The sequence below is a fragment of the Apis dorsata genome, unplaced genomic scaffold, assembly GCF_000469605.1.
Source record: "Apis dorsata unplaced genomic scaffold, Apis dorsata 1.3 scaffold_59, whole genome shotgun sequence".
NCBI lineage: Eukaryota > Metazoa > Arthropoda > Insecta > Hymenoptera > Apidae > Apis > Apis dorsata.
This window is the reverse complement of record NW_006263359.1, coordinates 1328002-1345408: the sequence shown is the minus strand read 5'-3', so window position 1 is coordinate 1345408 and position 17407 is coordinate 1328002. Positions and strand designations below refer to the sequence as shown.

Below are 17407 nucleotides of genomic sequence, written 5' to 3'. Positions count from 1 at the left end.
TTTGTATTTTCAAAATATATGAATATTATTGTTTCATAATAAAAATATTATATTTATATATATTATATATAATAATTCATTCTGTATATTATATATAATATTAACATGATTCACATTATAATATTATTTGATATAGTATATCTTTATAAAATAAATTCTTATCAGATAATTCTAAATATTTTTTCATAACATTATTATTTCCTGAACATATATATATAGTCTCTTTTATACCAAACTAGGATTATTAATATTTATATCTGTGATATTAAAAGATAGATCAAAGGATTTATATGTGAATTATCTTAATAATCCAATAAAAAAATAAATGAAAAACTGATAGGAGATATATAAGAATATGTATATGATGCTCGGCGAAAGAAAACAATAAGACAACAATATAATATGTAGTGTGATACATGAAGAGATAAAAAGGAAACGAACTGTAAGATCAAAGAGACAAGGGGAGAACTACCGACCTGACACTCGTGGAACCGCTTATGGAAGCAGTGGCCGTCAATGTTGCGCAGATGTGTGCGCGCCACGTGTATCGGCAAATGCGAAGAGGGGAGTACCGCTCCGTCCTCCGCGCCAAACACTGAATTGCGTCCAGTGCTTGTCGACCATATGGACATTAGGCTTGGTTCTTGTGTGGCACTGACAAACGCTAAAATAAAAAAAATTATAATAATAAACTATTCTAAATATTAAAATTATTAATTATAAAAATGGATAAATTTTCACTGCTAATTACTATATAGTATTGATTCACAAAATTTAAATAATAGAAATTTTATCTTAAAATATTAACTTTTTTAAATAAGATAATAAAATAAGATTAGACAAATAAAATAATACATACAAATAAGATAATAAAATAAGATTAGACAAAATAAAATAAGACATAAGATTTGCATTTAATTCCTTTTGTATTTGTACATATATAAAAATTATGTATCCATTTGTTTTTTCTTTATTGTATTGTACTATTACGTATTATTCAATAATGCAAAACACTGATTTTTTGCCTGTTTCATCATTGAGTAATATAATAAAATAAAAAATTTGATCTACTGAAAATGCAAAATTGCATTGAATATGCAAAATTATTAAGATTAATCGTCCATAATAAATAAATAAGAATGATAAAACAATCTTTATTCAAATAAATTCAATTGTATCATATCATTTTTTTGTTATAATGATAAAAAAATTGGTTAATACCAATATTCATGCATAATACCAATTTTTATATCAAATTTTGTCACGTATGATGAAATTATGTATCTATCTATACTAATTATAATAATCAAAAACAGTGGATATATGTATATTACGTTGAGTATAATCTTAATGCAATCAATGACATGATTTTAAAAAGAGAAAATGAAAGGAGAGAAAAATTAATCTCAATTTTTCAAAGTTAATTTTATTTCTTAATCAAAGTTAATTTTATTTCTTAAAATAAATTGATTGTTTTGATTTTTTTTTTTTTTTAATATTTATAGCTTCTTTTTATTTTATTATATACAAAATATATGTATAAAGTGTATTTATATATCGTTTAGCTAATACTTTTAACACACTAATGCATAACCTTCATAAACAGTCAATTAATGCCTTAAAAGAGTAAATTTTTTGTTTATATTGTTAATATTCATTGAAAGTGCAAAAAAAAGACTTAATAAAGATTTAAAATAAAAAAAATAGTGCATTTTAGTGCATATTTTTAAAAAATTTTGAATTTTGATTTTTTATTATTTATTTAATTTTTATTATTATTTAAATTGATAGCAATGATAGCGTTGTACGCACAACGTTCGCTTTCATTTACATGCTATTATGCAAACGATATATTTCCTGCAACCTTTTCAACTTAAACGCCATCAAGGAACAAATATTGAAATAAATGTATGCACGCAGAATTAACATTCTTTTCTGTACATATTATTTGATCATTTATATATTATATATAAATGATTATATATTATATATATATATTTGATATATAAATCAAAATGATTTATAATTTCTATATTTTTGTTTCAATAGGTTATTGTACTTGATAAAATTATCATAGATATTATATATAATATTACTAAAAATATATCGGTACTTAAAAAAAAAAGTATTACTTTAATTAAAAATAACTGTAGCTAAAATTATCTATTGAAAATATATATATAATATGTACGTGCAGATGAAAAATTATCAATAAAATTATCAATAGTAAAAATAAATATTATTAATAATAAATCTTTGAATATCGATAAATAAGTAATATACATTTTGAATATTAATAAATTAATTTTTTATATCATAATTCCTTTAAATATTACAATAAAAAAGATTCAATTTTTATATAAATAAAAATTTGAAATTATATAAATAATATGATAATATGATTCATTTCAATGGATCTTAAATCTGTTTTTTTCGTATAGCTATTCTTGTTAATTTGACCTTGATTTTATGCTGCCACAAAAAAAATTAATCCAAATTAAATATTATGAAAAAAAAAAAAATATTTTTTCTTTAATAAGCATTTCAACAATATTTTTTTTCTGAATTAAATATATTTAAAACTTATAAAAAAATGTTCCATTTCATAAATATATAATTCATTAAAAATTATCTTTTGATATTTATAAATTTTTATTTTATATATATATATATATATATAAATTATTAATAATAATTTTATATCTAAAGATTATTATAACATTATTTTAAAGAACTAACAAATATTTGATATAAGAATATATTATGTATATATGTTGTAGACATATTATCTACAACATATATTTTAAAAAAATAATTAAAAAACATATACTTTTAAAAAGTAATTATAAATCTCAAATTATTCAGTGTGTTAAATATAAGTTTTTATTATATATTACTTAAATTTATAATAATTTAATTATATGTTTATGTTTTAAGAACAATATAAAAACAAATAAGTATTAATTATACATCTAGAAATGATTCATAATTCCTATAAATATAAATCCTATATCCTATATCCTATAAATATAATAATATCGATTACTAGATAATAAGAAGAAAAATTTTCCTTACAATCTTTTTTTAATGCTGATTCAAAACATTTTCATTAATCATTCGTAAAAAAAAAAAAAACCATAACGAATTATCTATGTTGTCATTGAGTTGCAACTAATATAGTTCAGAGATACGTGCCAATATCACTAAAAATACAGACGACGGTAGAATGCGTAGAGAGCTTGCTGATACGATTTATATACCAAATTAAATCATGATTAAAACAGCTGAAAAAGTCATTATTGATGAAAAATAATTAGTTTTATTTGATGTACTCATATAGATATGTCATGTCATTATATACGAGGTCAACAAATTGTCGAGCCAACATGTTCTTGCTATTTATGAATGCTATAAGATAATGAACATACATATATATATACATTGATAATTTGAATATGAAAAAAAAATTATTAAAAAAAATTTTATAAATACGATAATTAGAAAAATAATATAAGAACTTTATAATACAATTTTTTTAAAAAATGAGAAGAATAACATTGATTTTTTTGATATAATTTAAATTATAAATTAAATAAAAAAAAAATAAATAAAAAATAAAAAGAAAAAATTCAGATAAAAATAATAATTCATTTTAGTAAATTATGTATTTCAATAAAATAGAAATATATTAATAAATAATTATAAATTCTATTACCATTTTGAGAAAAATTGAAGAAGTATGTAAATCAACGTGCGAACTCATAACAGAAATCAATTTTATATACTTTTTACAAGAAAAAAAAGATGTGAAAAATAAGAAACAAATAAAAACTTAATGGAAAAAAAAACACTAGCATTTGATTTAAAATTATGACACTAGAATATTTGGAAAATGAAAAATTTTGCAAACAATTAAAAATCACATCAGATGACAGCGCCGAAAGACATCAGTATACTGAATAAGAACGCCGCGATATGGCATCGATGAATGTTAACGACTGACGTCGAAAAAAGCCGATAATTGCCGAACATTTTTGGCGCGTAAATTAAATATCAACAAATCTCAGATACAAATAAACAATGCAAATTTGATATAAATATTGATCTTTTTTATTTTATTAAAAATGAATAAATGAATGATAATTTATCAATTTATAAATAATCTTGCAAAATATTTAAAGATTATAAATAATTCTAAAAAATCAAATAATTGCTACTCTAAACAGTAATTAAAATTAAAATAATTTTCTATATTAATAATTCTCTCTATATCTATTCACTATTTTAATTATATATTTTTATATAATTTAATTTCTATTAATTTCTTTTAATGTTTCAATCTTAAATACATTTTACAAATTTTAAAGATATTTAAAATCAAACAAAAAAGAATTATAAGTGTGCTCAAATACCGTATTGCAACATTTTCGTTTACATTTTCCTTGTACATCAAAGGATAGATAAAAATATAAACCAATGTTTGATTAATGTTAAATCAAATTTATCGTTTTTTTAATGACTTATAAACAGTTTTGGTATCTCCAATTTTGTAAATACTGCGTATATTGAAATGCATTAAATCAATAATAAAGAAATATCATAAGATATAGTCATTTTTAAAAAAATATATTTATATATATTTTATATATATATTGAAAATATATATATAATATAAAGTTCACGTAGAAGTCATAGATGCAAAAATTTTCATTACAATAAGCTGAAATACTAAAATAATTTTAAATAAAAATAACTAATAATTTTATTTTATGAATTTTTCTTTATGGCAAACATTTAGAATGTTTCATTTCTAATGAAAAAAAAATTTCATTTCTAGTTCTATTATTATTTATATTCAAAACCACATAATTTCTAATCTATTTATTGTATTGTTATTGATTGATTTATATTTAAAACTTAAAAATTCTTTTTAAGAAAATTATTCATTTTATTTTACTACACTTGCTTTAATCCATATTAGATGCCTGATTAATAAGATTATTAGTATATATAGAGAAAATTAATTAAAGAAAATTATTAGTATAGATTAGAGAAACAAGTAATTTAGAAATGAATCATATTTTTTATGAATTTTATTATGAAATGCATAATATGTACTACATTATGCAATAATATGTACTATATTATTACATTATTAATTATATTACTGTATTACTAATTATCAAAAAATTATAATTTATTACTTATAAATAAATTTTTGTAGATTACAGGTAACATAATAATTACAGATATTATGAATAAAAAAAATTAAAAAAGACGATATATGAATTATAATTTAAACTAGATTCGATAAATATCATTTAGATTCAATATACTTAAATATTTTTTAACGCAATAAATTTTTTTTATTATGATTGTTTTAATGGAGATAATCAGAATGTAAATAATCAATATCTATAGATTGGTATTGTTTAAAATATAAAATAATTACAAAAAATTACTTACTTAACAAGGTTCTGATAGCGATAGAATTTGTTTAACCTCGATATCGATGAATGTATTCTGTCATATGATCTGTTTTCTTGTCGAAATTTATGTTGGCACAAAACGCCGATAATGTATCGCTTGAAACAAAACTGCATTCTTTGATGCAAATTTAATCAAATAATTACAATTACATGAATTACTTTCTCGATGCTAATTAACCAGAATATTTTAAAATTGATATAATATTGAACTTATTCGATGAAAAATCACACAAAATGTTCCATATCACTTATCACCTACACCATAACTAGATGCACGAAAACGAGAGATCAATCGAGTTGAATGCTAATGACTATCAATATTTTCATCATAGATAATATGAGAATCTTTCTGCAGATGGCATTAGTAGTACTTCGAAATGGCAATACAAAATTGAATATCAAATTTTCTTCCAACTGACCCACAAACTGCTTATAATAGTATTATATATCTACATATTATATAAATAAATATGGCGTCCGTAAACCTAAAATTATCAAGGTTACTATGATATAAATATGTAACAAAAATGTTGATCGATTAATCAATTGATTAGCATATAATATAAATTTATTAAAACGGAATATCAAAAGACTAAATCATACAAAATAATCAGTTAATAATAATCATAGTTTTCAAACAATCTTACACTGTAGTTACTCACAAATTCGCGCGCATTCAAAATGATCCAATCCAATACTGTATTTTTCCCAGCGTACGCTGTAATCTGTGGAGGAAGAAGAACTCATATCTCAACACGTTATCAATAATTCCAATTTAAAAATAATTGAAAGAACTTTTGATTGATTTACGCTTCTCTATTATAAACTTGGACACGAACGGGGCAAGTGGTGGGGTATGCTCTAGCACGGTAGCGCCCCAGGCATCATGAATACAGCGTAAAACAGAACGGTACCACTCTTCGAGTGTCAGTCAGCGCGCAATATTCATTTTTAGTAGGGAATTGATTCTTGAACTGGAGCGCGACGATCACAAGAGACACCTGTTGCGCCATAAACTAAGCCTGTTACCGCGAAACACGAATGCAATAACGATTATTCGAACGTGCTTGCGCGCCAAGTGACGACGTAATTTGTTGACGATTTAATAGGCAAAAGTTTTTCGAAGAAAAGTTATAAATTCGTTTATTTCGTTAATTTTTTTTTTAAATAATTCAAAGTGCATTTTAAATAGTGATTACGAAATTAAACCAGTTAAAGGGAATTTATTTAATTGCAACACACATTTTTTACATATATACGGAGAGAAGTTGAAGTATGGTAATTATTGTATCGATTATATTAATTTTTTTAATAGTTATTAAATAATATTTTTTTTATAATAATAATTTTTTTATGATTTATTTTGAATTTCATATCTCAATTTAATAATATTATATAATATATTTCTTTATAATTCTTTATAATACCGAACTTTATCGAATTAATATCGATCATTTATATATGATCAAAAATTGTAATTATATGGATATTCATGTAATTTTTTTTAAAATTCTAGTTATTTAATCAGTAATATATTTTTTAATACATTTTTTTAAAAGATACAAGAAGAAGGATAAAATAAATTAATAAATTAATAGATATAAATTCTTTTTTCATAAAAAAGCATCATTCAGTTAAATCATGTTTCATTTCTAACCTTTAAATAAATATATATATTTACATTTATTATTTTATAAAAAAAATAAGAATTGATTTTAACATTTATAATTTTGAAATGCAAAGTGAGTTTATTCCTATGCATAATAATAAATTGATTATCATACAATAATGCATGCTATGTCTATGTTATATTAAATTTTTTAATATGACGAAAAAAATAAATTACCAAGTTATCAAGAATTCTTTAAATTTTATATTATAAATTATTATGTACAATCTATTAAATTATATACAATCTATTTATCTATTTATCTGTATCTATTTATTGTATCTATTAAAATTTATTGATTATAAAAAGTTAAATGTATTTCATATTTGATGTCAAACATATTTATTCCAAAAATCTTAATAGAAGAATAGTTATTTTCAAAGTTGTCTGTTTTTAATTTCTTGTAATTTTATTGCATTGTTAAAGAATAATAATAATCATTATATATGTGAATATTATTATTTATTATTTATTATTTTAGCACAAATTAAAGATCAAGAAAAGAAAAATCTTATATGACACAGCATAGTTTAAATTTATATTTGATTCAAGTATATCCGAAAAAATAAGGTTGGTATGATAATAAAGTTGATTTATATGTATTATCTATTTAAATATCTGTATAATCATGCTCAATACAATCAAATGTTTATAATTAAATGTGAATTGTTTCGATATAATTCCGTATTTGAATGGATAATATAAATTAAATAATTATGTAATATAATATAACAAATATATAATTAAATATAGATATCAAGGAAAAAGAAGAATTAAAATAATAGCTAAAAGACAGATAAAAAAGAAACGAAGATGATGAAAATAGTGGGATTGGAGGACAACCAACGATTTGCATTGATGAAAGTAAGTCAATGACTCGATTTTAAAAAATATATGACACTAGAGGTCAATGATGATATGCAAAAAGTATTTAATATATTTTTTTGATGAAATTTTTTAAACATTATTGACATAAAAAAGAATATAAATGCATCATCAATAGTTCACAATTGGTAAAAGTAAAACTTTCTAAAGAAAAAAATTTAGAGAAATTTTTAGAGAATAACTTTATATTATTATAAAATAATTAAAGAATAATTTAGAAAATAATCTCAAAATTTCATTATCAATTTTTTTATTTTTTTATCTTTAAATTTTTTAATTTTTCTTTGAGATCTTATGACTTCTATTATGTTATCTACATAATAAAATAATTATATTTTAATTTCATATAATAATTTTCTTTTTTTTAATTACAATACATTAATACAATCACTAATCAATTATGATTACTGTCATTACTATCATTCGCATCTTTTCAAAATACTGTTCAATCAATAAACTGTTATTATAATCTATCTACGATTATTTTATTATTGCTTCCTATTTCTTTAAAACTTTCATTCTATGTCACCAGCAACGGGTATGTTTTTTATCATCGCTTTCGTCGTTCGAAAACGTATTATTATTTGATGAATTTCACCCGAATGAAAATCTTTTTATCGCGCGATTTGGACCGTGCATTCCCATCCACATTTCTTTCGTCTATGGTCGCCGATTTCTTTTTTTGAGAGTCGCTAAATCTATCCACACTTTAAACGATTTCAGATTCTCTCCTCGTAAAAGACAATTCTTATTATACTTGTGTTTCTCTAAAGTAGTTTTTTTTATTCAAACACTACGATGATCGAAAGGAAACGGTACCTCGTGTAAAACAGCACTTTCTTTACTCTATCGTTCTTTGCAGATATATATGTAATCTTATGTGGCAAAGATTAGATAGATACATAAGTCCGAGATCTCTTTTTGCTCATTATTTGCTTATATATAAATCTATACTTATAAGTTAGTTTCATCAAATTTTTGAGAATTATGCTACATGATATAAGAATATAGTTAATATTGCATGCGCAGTAAAAATGTTTTGTAAAATCGATTATCTCATAATTATTCAGACTATCTCATAATTATTGTAATAAAATATACGAGTAAGATTGTATGAAGGATATTTATGAAGGATATAATATGTATGACATTCTAAATATTCAGAAAAAACTAGTAAAAATAGTACAATTAACATAAAACAGAATAAATATATAGAAATGTTCATCATATGATCTGTTTACTTTTACATCTTTTTATTTTTTCAATAAGAAAATAATATAAAAATATTATGTGCATATTCTGATTATTTATAATGAGTATCATTATTATTTTTATTCTTACAAACTTCATTATAATTTTAATTTTTTCTTCTTTAATGTGATTGATAACTCAACTGTTAATTTATGTATTTGTGATAAAAATTAAAAATTGAAAAGTAAATAATTAAAAAAATCTAAAATAAAGTTATAAAATTTAATAGATAAAATGAATCTCTATTTAATTTTTATTTATTTAGTTATTTTTATAAAAATATAAATTTGTATATCAATAAATTATTGTTAATAATTGATGATGAAATAAAATTTAATAAATAGAGTTTGTCCATCAAATTTAGAAGATATATTTCATATATATCAATCTTATAATTATCATGATTTTTTAATTGCTATCCTTTTCAATGTTTAGAATTTAATCAAGTATAATTTTAAGAAATTTAAAACAATTTTATTTAAAAAATAAAAGAAAGAAAAAATAAATTTTCATTACTAATTCGATATATGTCGGTATTGGTAACTGGTATTTCGGTTATGGGTAACCGGAGTGGGTTGACCTGTAGAAAAGTCTATGTGAAAGTAAATACAAGTGGTTTTGTGAACAGTACAAAGCGAAATAATCAAAGATTTTTGCGCTGACCGTAAAATCATCATTGCATTTCTCTGAAAAACATTTTGCTTTCACTACAAATCATAAATAAAAGGCGAACAAATAATATAATATACTAGTAGCAGATAAATCGTTTACAAATTATGCATAGAAGTACACATTTCAAATTTTATCTTTTTATTATGTCATATAATTACAATATACATAGTATATCGTAATCTGTTAGGAAAAGTATAATTTAGTTACATAGTTTCTACAGTTCTTTTTTGTTATAATTTATAAAGTATACTTGTTCCAGTTTAATAGTACATTACTATTTCAATTTTATTATCTATTATTGCCTGAAATTTAAAATCATCATTGTACATTCTTTGTTTCTATCATTAAAAATTAATGTTAATTATAGTACTTTCTTTCTCTGATTTAAAAAATACAAAATAATATATTATATTAATTATTATACATAATAAATAAACTGTAATGTTAATACAATAATAGAGTAACAAATTATGAAGGATTAAAAAAAAATGAAAAATTATTTCTATCGCCATAAAATAAAATAACTTATTTTTAATTTAAATTCTAATTTTCATATATGAAACATAAAAAAAAAATCATTCAATATAATATATAATTTAATAATTTTATATATTATATAATTTAATGTATTCTGGTTTCAGTTTAGGAAGGCAGTTCAAGATGTAACACAACCGCATCATGATGATAACTTTCTACTACGTTGGCTTCGAGGTAAAAATTCTTGTAATTTATTATAATTCTTGTAATTGTTTACAAGATCTCTTAATATTACATGCATTAAATGAATAGCCTGAAAAAATTTAACTTGGAAAATCATCCTTGCTTTAATCGTGCTTAAATTTTTATATTTTAATAAAAATAGTACGATAAATGTACGGTAAATTTTTATGATAATTATTGCTTTTATATATATGTATGTTTAAAGGCAATAAATATATATATTCATTTTTAGCGTTTTATTGAGATATTTTCCTTATTGATTAATTCAAAGTCAATGGCATGATTATTTTATTAAATTATTCAGTAATTTAATATTAAAAAATTTTTACTCGAATAAATTACGATTTAATAAAAAAATTTTATTCCAATAATTTTTTTCATAATTAAAAAAAAAAAAACTCCAGTTTAAGATTTTTATCTGAATTTAATAAATTACGACTTCTAAGAAAATTTTTCGATGAAATTACTAAGAATTCTTTTATCTTTTCGATTATATGTCTTAATTGTCTTTTCAAACAAGATATGATCTTACTAAGCAAAATCTATATAAAATGTTATTAAGAAATTAATCTCTTTTTTTTTTGAGCATTATTAACAACACAAATAAAATATGCATTAAAAGAAATTTATATAAAATATAAATGTTTCTTGATTTAAATTGAATGTAAAAATCTTGAAATCTTGAGGATAAAAATGATTATTTCCTATTGGAATAATAATAATTTTATATTTTATTGTATTGATTGCAAATCAAATTAAATTAATGTATTTTCGTTAATAAAATTAAATATATCATTAGATAAATAAAAGATAAATAAAGTTAAATAAAAGAATACTAAAATCTTAAAAAGATATTTAGATATTTTATATAATACAATAAAGAAACTGATATCAGCGGATAAACACATTTTTAAATGTTTCACTATATATATATGATGAATGAAATATTAATCATGAAATTTAATTATGAAAATGAATATATTAGATATATTTCATAGTTTTGATATATTTTTTAATTTGTTATTTTAGATATTTTTAATTGATTTTAAGTTTAAGATAAAGTTTAAGTAATTTTATTCTAAATGTTTAGAATAAATATCTTTAAATAAAAACACGTAATTTCTAGCAAGAAAATGGGATCCAGTTGCTGCGGAGAAGATGCTGCGTGATGTAAGTTTGTTTTTACATATATATATGTTTTTACATATATACATACATATATATATAATTACTAATGCGATCCATTTATGTTCATTTTTCTTCTTTTTTTAAATTAGAAAAACTATCCATATTCGTAGAAACTGAATAATAAATAAACATTTTTGTTTCGAAAAAATTCTTTTGAAAGGGGGACAACTTCGTTTAAACTTACTCTGTACTTTCACATATTTCTTATGCATCCCATACTTACACTATACGAAATCATGCGATTAAAAATTTGATTATTAAATTAATTTCAATATTTTATTACGTATAAGTTCATTAAATTTGTTTTATTTTTTAAATTCATTGTTATTTTATTATTTATATTATTATTTTTTTTTTAATAAAATGCAATACACATTGCCAATCGAATTATAACAAAATTTAAATAAATAATTATTAATATAAGTAAATCAACAAATACATGAAAATATATGAAAATAAATAAATATATATTTTTAATAAATTATAAATAGAAAAATTTAAAATTTATCTTAACTTTTTTGATAGTTCTAATATTATCAAATATAATTTTAAAAAAAATCATAAGTGAAAAAATATATTCGAACTTATATGCATATCGTAATTTTATTTAGAAATTTAGATCTACTTTAATTGTAATCTTATCTAGAAATTTAGATCTAGACATAATAATGATAAGTTGTACATTTATCGATTATTATAATTGATCAGTTATCCATTTTTTGCGCTTGACTTCGCGGTTCTAAATTTAAACTTCAATTTTTCCACTTAAATTTAGCGACAAATTTAATTGGAAAAGTTTGAAGAAACATACTTCACAATTTTCTGAAATTTCACTGATTTATAGATTGAAATATTAACTATGAATATGAAAACGTTCATTTTATGGTCTAGTGATCAACAGAAAGAAAAAAAATGAAATTTTTTTTTTTTGCATTTTTTATCATTTTAGATGTTTAGCAACATAGTAATTCTGAATTTTTTCTATTATATTCTTATTTAGTCAATATTTCTTATAATTATTTAATTAACGAATTAGATACTTATTTGTATATTGTTTATATATTATAATTATTTCTAAAATAATATAAATTTATTTAAATTAGATTTTAAAATATTTTAAAATATCATGAATTATTATATATAATTAGCGATTCTATATTCCTAGTATTCCCTTATAATGTAGATTTATATAATGCTATGAAAAAATTAATGTACAATAATTGTACAATAGAAAAAGATTTATATTTAAAAATCAATTTATTTGATTTTAATACTTTTATTATATAGAATGTTAATTCATCAAGAAAATATATTCATTATAACTCCAACTAATAGATAAAAAGAGAGCATAGCAAATCTGTGTGCAATATAAACAGCTATAATATTTTATATTCATATGTTGATCTTCTATATATATTTCCTCTTATATTTATATTTTATACATTCCATTATAAATTCCATTATAATAAAAGAAAAAACAAATTATGAAAAAAAGTAGATTTCATTTAATAAATGGTTATAATTTTCTATTTTATTATTGTTAAATTGTAAAATAAGAAATTTAATACATGATTTAATAATGTAATTTTATCCACATGTCATTATCGTTTTTTATAATTAAATAATATTTAAAAATAATATGTAATAATAAAATATTCTAAATATACAAATATATTTTATTCTTTCTACTTTTCTTTTTTCGAGTATTTAAAATTCCGGATATTGCAACATATTGATTGCAACTATATTCCCTTTCTCCTTTTCAAGGAAACTAGAAATCATATTTCTCAACTCTATTCGATTAATACTTTCAATTCTTTATTTAAAAGCATAAATTTAGAATCAAAAATGTTCTTTGGATTATATAGAATTTTTAAGTTTCTTGAATTAATATTTTTTTTAGTTTTAATGATCTATGAAATCTTTTAACTTTATATCTTTTTAATTTCATTATTTATAATTTTTCAAAAAAATTAAAACATTTGATCTAAAAATCAAAAACAAATATCGACATTCTATAATTAATTTAAATAATTTTTCAGTCTATAGAGTGGCGAAAACAATGGGAAGTTGACAAATTAACTAAATGGGATCCTCCTAAAATTTTAAAAGATTATCTACCTCATGGTTTATGTGGTTTTGACAAAGATGGGGCACCAGGCATGTATAAATTTTTTTTATTTATTAATTCTTGATAATGAGATAAATATGTTAAGTTTCTTATCAAAAGTTTTTAATCAAATTAAAGAAACAATTCTTAGAAATATTATTAATTATTCTAAGAAATTCTGGTATCTTTACAGTTATTGTTATATATTTCGATGCGCTTGATCTTTATGGTATTTTGCACGTGGTCTCACGTATGGATATGATAAAAATGACGATAAAATGTCTTGAAGAATATTTAATGTTGTGTAGAGAACAAATGTTAAAACATGGTCCTTTGGCTGGTCAGGTAGTTGTAATATTTGATATGCAGGGATTCAATTTGAGACAATATCTTTGGAGACCAGGTAAAATTTATATGCATTATGTAATCCATCATTATTACATAAATTTTTTATGGTACATTAATTTGATTTTTGAAAATATTTTTATAAGAAATCTTTTTGATTCATTATATGCGCATGATCTATAAAAACAAAGTATTGAGTAATGAAATTCTTATATAAGAAGTAGTATTTTGTATCCTAAATTTCTAAAATAATAGTGATATAATTTTTATTAAATTGAAGTTTTTTTTCATATTATATATTCCAGTTAATAGTCTTTTTGTCAAAAAAATAAAATTTGAAGTTTTTATAATAGTTTAATAATTTTATTTTTCAGCTGGAGAAGTTGTAATTACCTTAATCCAAATGTATGAGGCTAATTACCCGGAGATTTTGAAGACTTGTTATATCATTAATGGTATACTTTATATTCAATATATATAATTATATATAGTTATATGATATAATCAATTATTAATATAATTATACATTTTTATAGCTCCGAAAGTATTTGCTTTTGCGTTTTCCGTAGCGAAAAAGTTCATGAATGAATATACTCTGTCGAAGATTCAAATATTTAAAGCAGATCCTTCTAAATGGCAAGCAGCGATATTTAATAACATTTCAAAAGATCAAGTACCTGCTTTCTTTGGAGGTACTCTTAAGGATCCTGATAACAATCCAAAACTTGGAACAAAGGTGAAGAAATGAAAGAAAAAAATTTACATCATTTCTAAAGTTTAAATAAATTTTTGTTAACTATATAAAAATACAAGAATATTTATCAGAAATGACTTATTAAAATGAAATTTTAGTTGATATTCAATAACTAAACTCTTACAGATTGAATTTATTTATTTAAACTTTATATATAACTTTTTATATTTATATTAGAAAGAAGAAGTTATAAGAAATTGTAAAGAAGAGAATCAATATTAATATTATATCAATTATATAATACATATAATTTTATATATAGTATATATAATTTTTAATTAAAATTTCTGTTTATGTTCAGATTTGTCTCGGTGGCAAGGTTCCTCAAGAAATGTATGTGACTAATGATAGTAAAGAGAACTTTACAACAGTCACAATTAAGAAAGGTGGAAAATTGGAACTTAATATGACAGCACTCGAAACAGGATCTTTATTAAGGTATAAATAAATTTATAAATTAATTATGAGAATTTCGTATTTATTAATTGTGGATGATTATAGTTGGGAATTTCGAACCGAGAATCATGATATTAAATTTGGTATTGTAAAGAAAGATAATAATGGAATGCAAAAGGAAGTGATACCTATGCGACGAGTAGCTGCTCATCAATTAGATGAAATTGGAATTTTGACTTGTGAAGTACCTTCTACGTGTGAGTATATATCGCGTTTTAATCGAAAAAATATCAAAAATACTTTATTTATAATTTTATCTATTTTAGATTCTATTGTTTTTGATAACACTTATAGTATTATGAGAAATAAAAAAATTCATTATTCTGTGAAAGTTATACCACCAACACAATCGCAAGAAATAATATCAGCAACTTTATAAATAAAAAATAATAATAAATACATATCAAAAAATATTTTTTGATAAATACATTTCATAGAATATTATTGATATTCGAAAAAAATTATATTTTTGTTACTTTTATTTTTTCTTTTTTATTTGTATTATATTTAATTGCAAATACTAAAAATTTAATAGTATTTTTTATAGATTTTATAAAAATGAATTATTATTAAAAATAATTTATTTAATTTTATATATAAATTTATGAATGTTGAATTTTTCATTATAAAAACTATTTTTATTTTATCTATGTTATAATTGTATTATTATGTATAAAAAAATGTAGAAAATTTGACTACAATATATATTAATAAAAATTAATATTGTAGAAAACTTCAAATTCATTCTTTATAGACTTACACAATTATTCATTTTGGATATCCATATCATCATGTAGAATTGAACTATTTAATCATCTTCATCAGCAAGTAACATTTCAATTAGATCAAGTTTTAAACATTGATTTCCTTCCAAACGTTTTTGTGTACCCCATTTTGCTAAAGTAGGTAGAACTTTTAATTTTGTAACTGAGTTTGCTCGAAATGGACAATTTAAATCTTTCCAACTAAAAGAAGAAAATATTTTATAAATTCATTATTTTTCATAATATGTTAACATGATATATAAAACATTTGATTTATATATATATATTGATATATAAAATATTTACTATGGCCGATCTCCAACTTCAACTTCAATTAAATGTGCTGATGTAGGAGCTATTTTAAATCCTTCTTCTATAAAAGGTTCAGCTATAACAAAGATATAATTTTTTTTATTCTCATATATACATATTGTTGATTTATTCACAAGAATATTTTGAAACACTAAAATATATTTTAATTTTTATTATAATTATATAAAAATATACATATGATAAATAGTTACTAATTCTAAATTATTTTATACAAAAATCTGCTAAGTTACATATGAATTTATGTTATGTATGAAAATATATAGTTTAGGTTATGTATGAAATAAATGACGACGATCGAAAGATTGTACCTTCAACACAGTCTGGACACCAACTTTTGCCGTTAGGAAGTTTTTTTCCAGTATAAAGTATGTAAATTGATTCATTAGATTTAAAATTTTTCATAAATTCGAAAAAATTTTCGAATCCTTCAACGTGGTGACGTAAAACCATTTTCTATGAACAATTCTCTTTGAACAATAAGTACAATGATATTAAAATTTTACGATTTTTTTTTATTACATGATATATTAGTATGCAATAGTCTCTTATCAACTGTAAAAAGGTGACACCTATGCGAGATATTTTTGGTTGATATCGAGGTGATAAGTAGTAGAATTTCTGATTAATTGAGCTGAATATAAAAATTTTAATTAATAAAGCTAATTTAATATTATAAATAAAATATTGTAATAAAATACAATTTACAAAAAGATTTTATTATATTTGAGATATACTTGAAATATTAATATTAATTAAATATTTATTTAATAA

At 20.8% G+C, this 17407-nt stretch overlaps 3 protein-coding genes across 10 annotated transcripts in view; 1 reads left to right on the top strand and 2 right to left on the bottom strand.

Moving 5' to 3' along the window:
* The window catches only part of LOC102680879 (calcium release-activated calcium channel protein 1-like), a 12936-nt gene extending 6158 nt beyond the window's left edge, over positions 1 to 6778 (bottom strand). Inside the window, exons 1-2 of one of the 4 annotated variants that reach the window (XM_006609758.2) lie at positions 6152 to 6778; positions 477 to 664 (exon numbers count right to left, since the gene is read on the bottom strand). In XM_006609758.2, coding sequence (XP_006609821.1) covers positions 477 to 664; positions 6152 to 6236 — 273 coding nt within the window. In that variant the 5' untranslated portion in view covers positions 6237 to 6778. Of the gene's footprint in view, positions 1 to 476; positions 665 to 3195; positions 3429 to 3715; positions 3971 to 5466; positions 5828 to 6151 lie in introns of those variants that run through there. The other 3 variants (XM_006609759.2, XM_006609760.2, XM_031515270.1) reach the window with 3 other exon arrangements.
* Positions 1 to 15932, top strand: part of LOC102681184 (SEC14-like protein 2) — a 26084-nt gene extending 10152 nt beyond the window's left edge. Inside the window, exons 1-12 of one of the 5 annotated variants that reach the window (XM_006609761.2) lie at positions 6410 to 6767; positions 7640 to 7728; positions 7912 to 8022; positions 10608 to 10677; positions 11813 to 11856; positions 13917 to 14034; positions 14178 to 14387; positions 14704 to 14784; positions 14866 to 15065; positions 15385 to 15521; positions 15585 to 15736; positions 15806 to 15932. In XM_006609761.2, coding sequence (XP_006609824.1) covers positions 7972 to 8022; positions 10608 to 10677; positions 11813 to 11856; positions 13917 to 14034; positions 14178 to 14387; positions 14704 to 14784; positions 14866 to 15065; positions 15385 to 15521; positions 15585 to 15736; positions 15806 to 15918 — 1176 coding nt within the window. In that variant the 5' untranslated portion in view covers positions 6410 to 6767; positions 7640 to 7728; positions 7912 to 7971 and the 3' untranslated portion in view covers positions 15919 to 15932. Of the gene's footprint in view, positions 1 to 6409; positions 6768 to 7639; positions 7729 to 7911; positions 8023 to 10607; positions 10678 to 11812; positions 11857 to 13916; positions 14035 to 14177; positions 14388 to 14703; positions 14785 to 14865; positions 15066 to 15384; positions 15522 to 15584; positions 15737 to 15805 lie in introns of those variants that run through there. The other 4 variants (XM_031515268.1, XM_006609763.2, XM_006609762.2 and 1 more) reach the window with 4 other exon arrangements.
* Positions 15933 to 16262: 330 nt separating this feature from the next.
* LOC102681486 (thioredoxin domain-containing protein 17-like) lies at positions 16263 to 17310 on the bottom strand. The gene is made up of 3 exons (XM_006609765.2): positions 16945 to 17310; positions 16610 to 16691; positions 16263 to 16504 (listed from the first exon to the last, which is right to left on the bottom strand). Exons 1-3 carry the CDS (start codon positions 17084 to 17086, stop codon positions 16348 to 16350), a joined length of 381 nt encoding a protein of 126 aa, XP_006609828.1. The 5' UTR covers positions 17087 to 17310; the 3' UTR covers positions 16263 to 16347.
* Between the last annotated feature and the right edge of the window lie 97 nt (positions 17311 to 17407).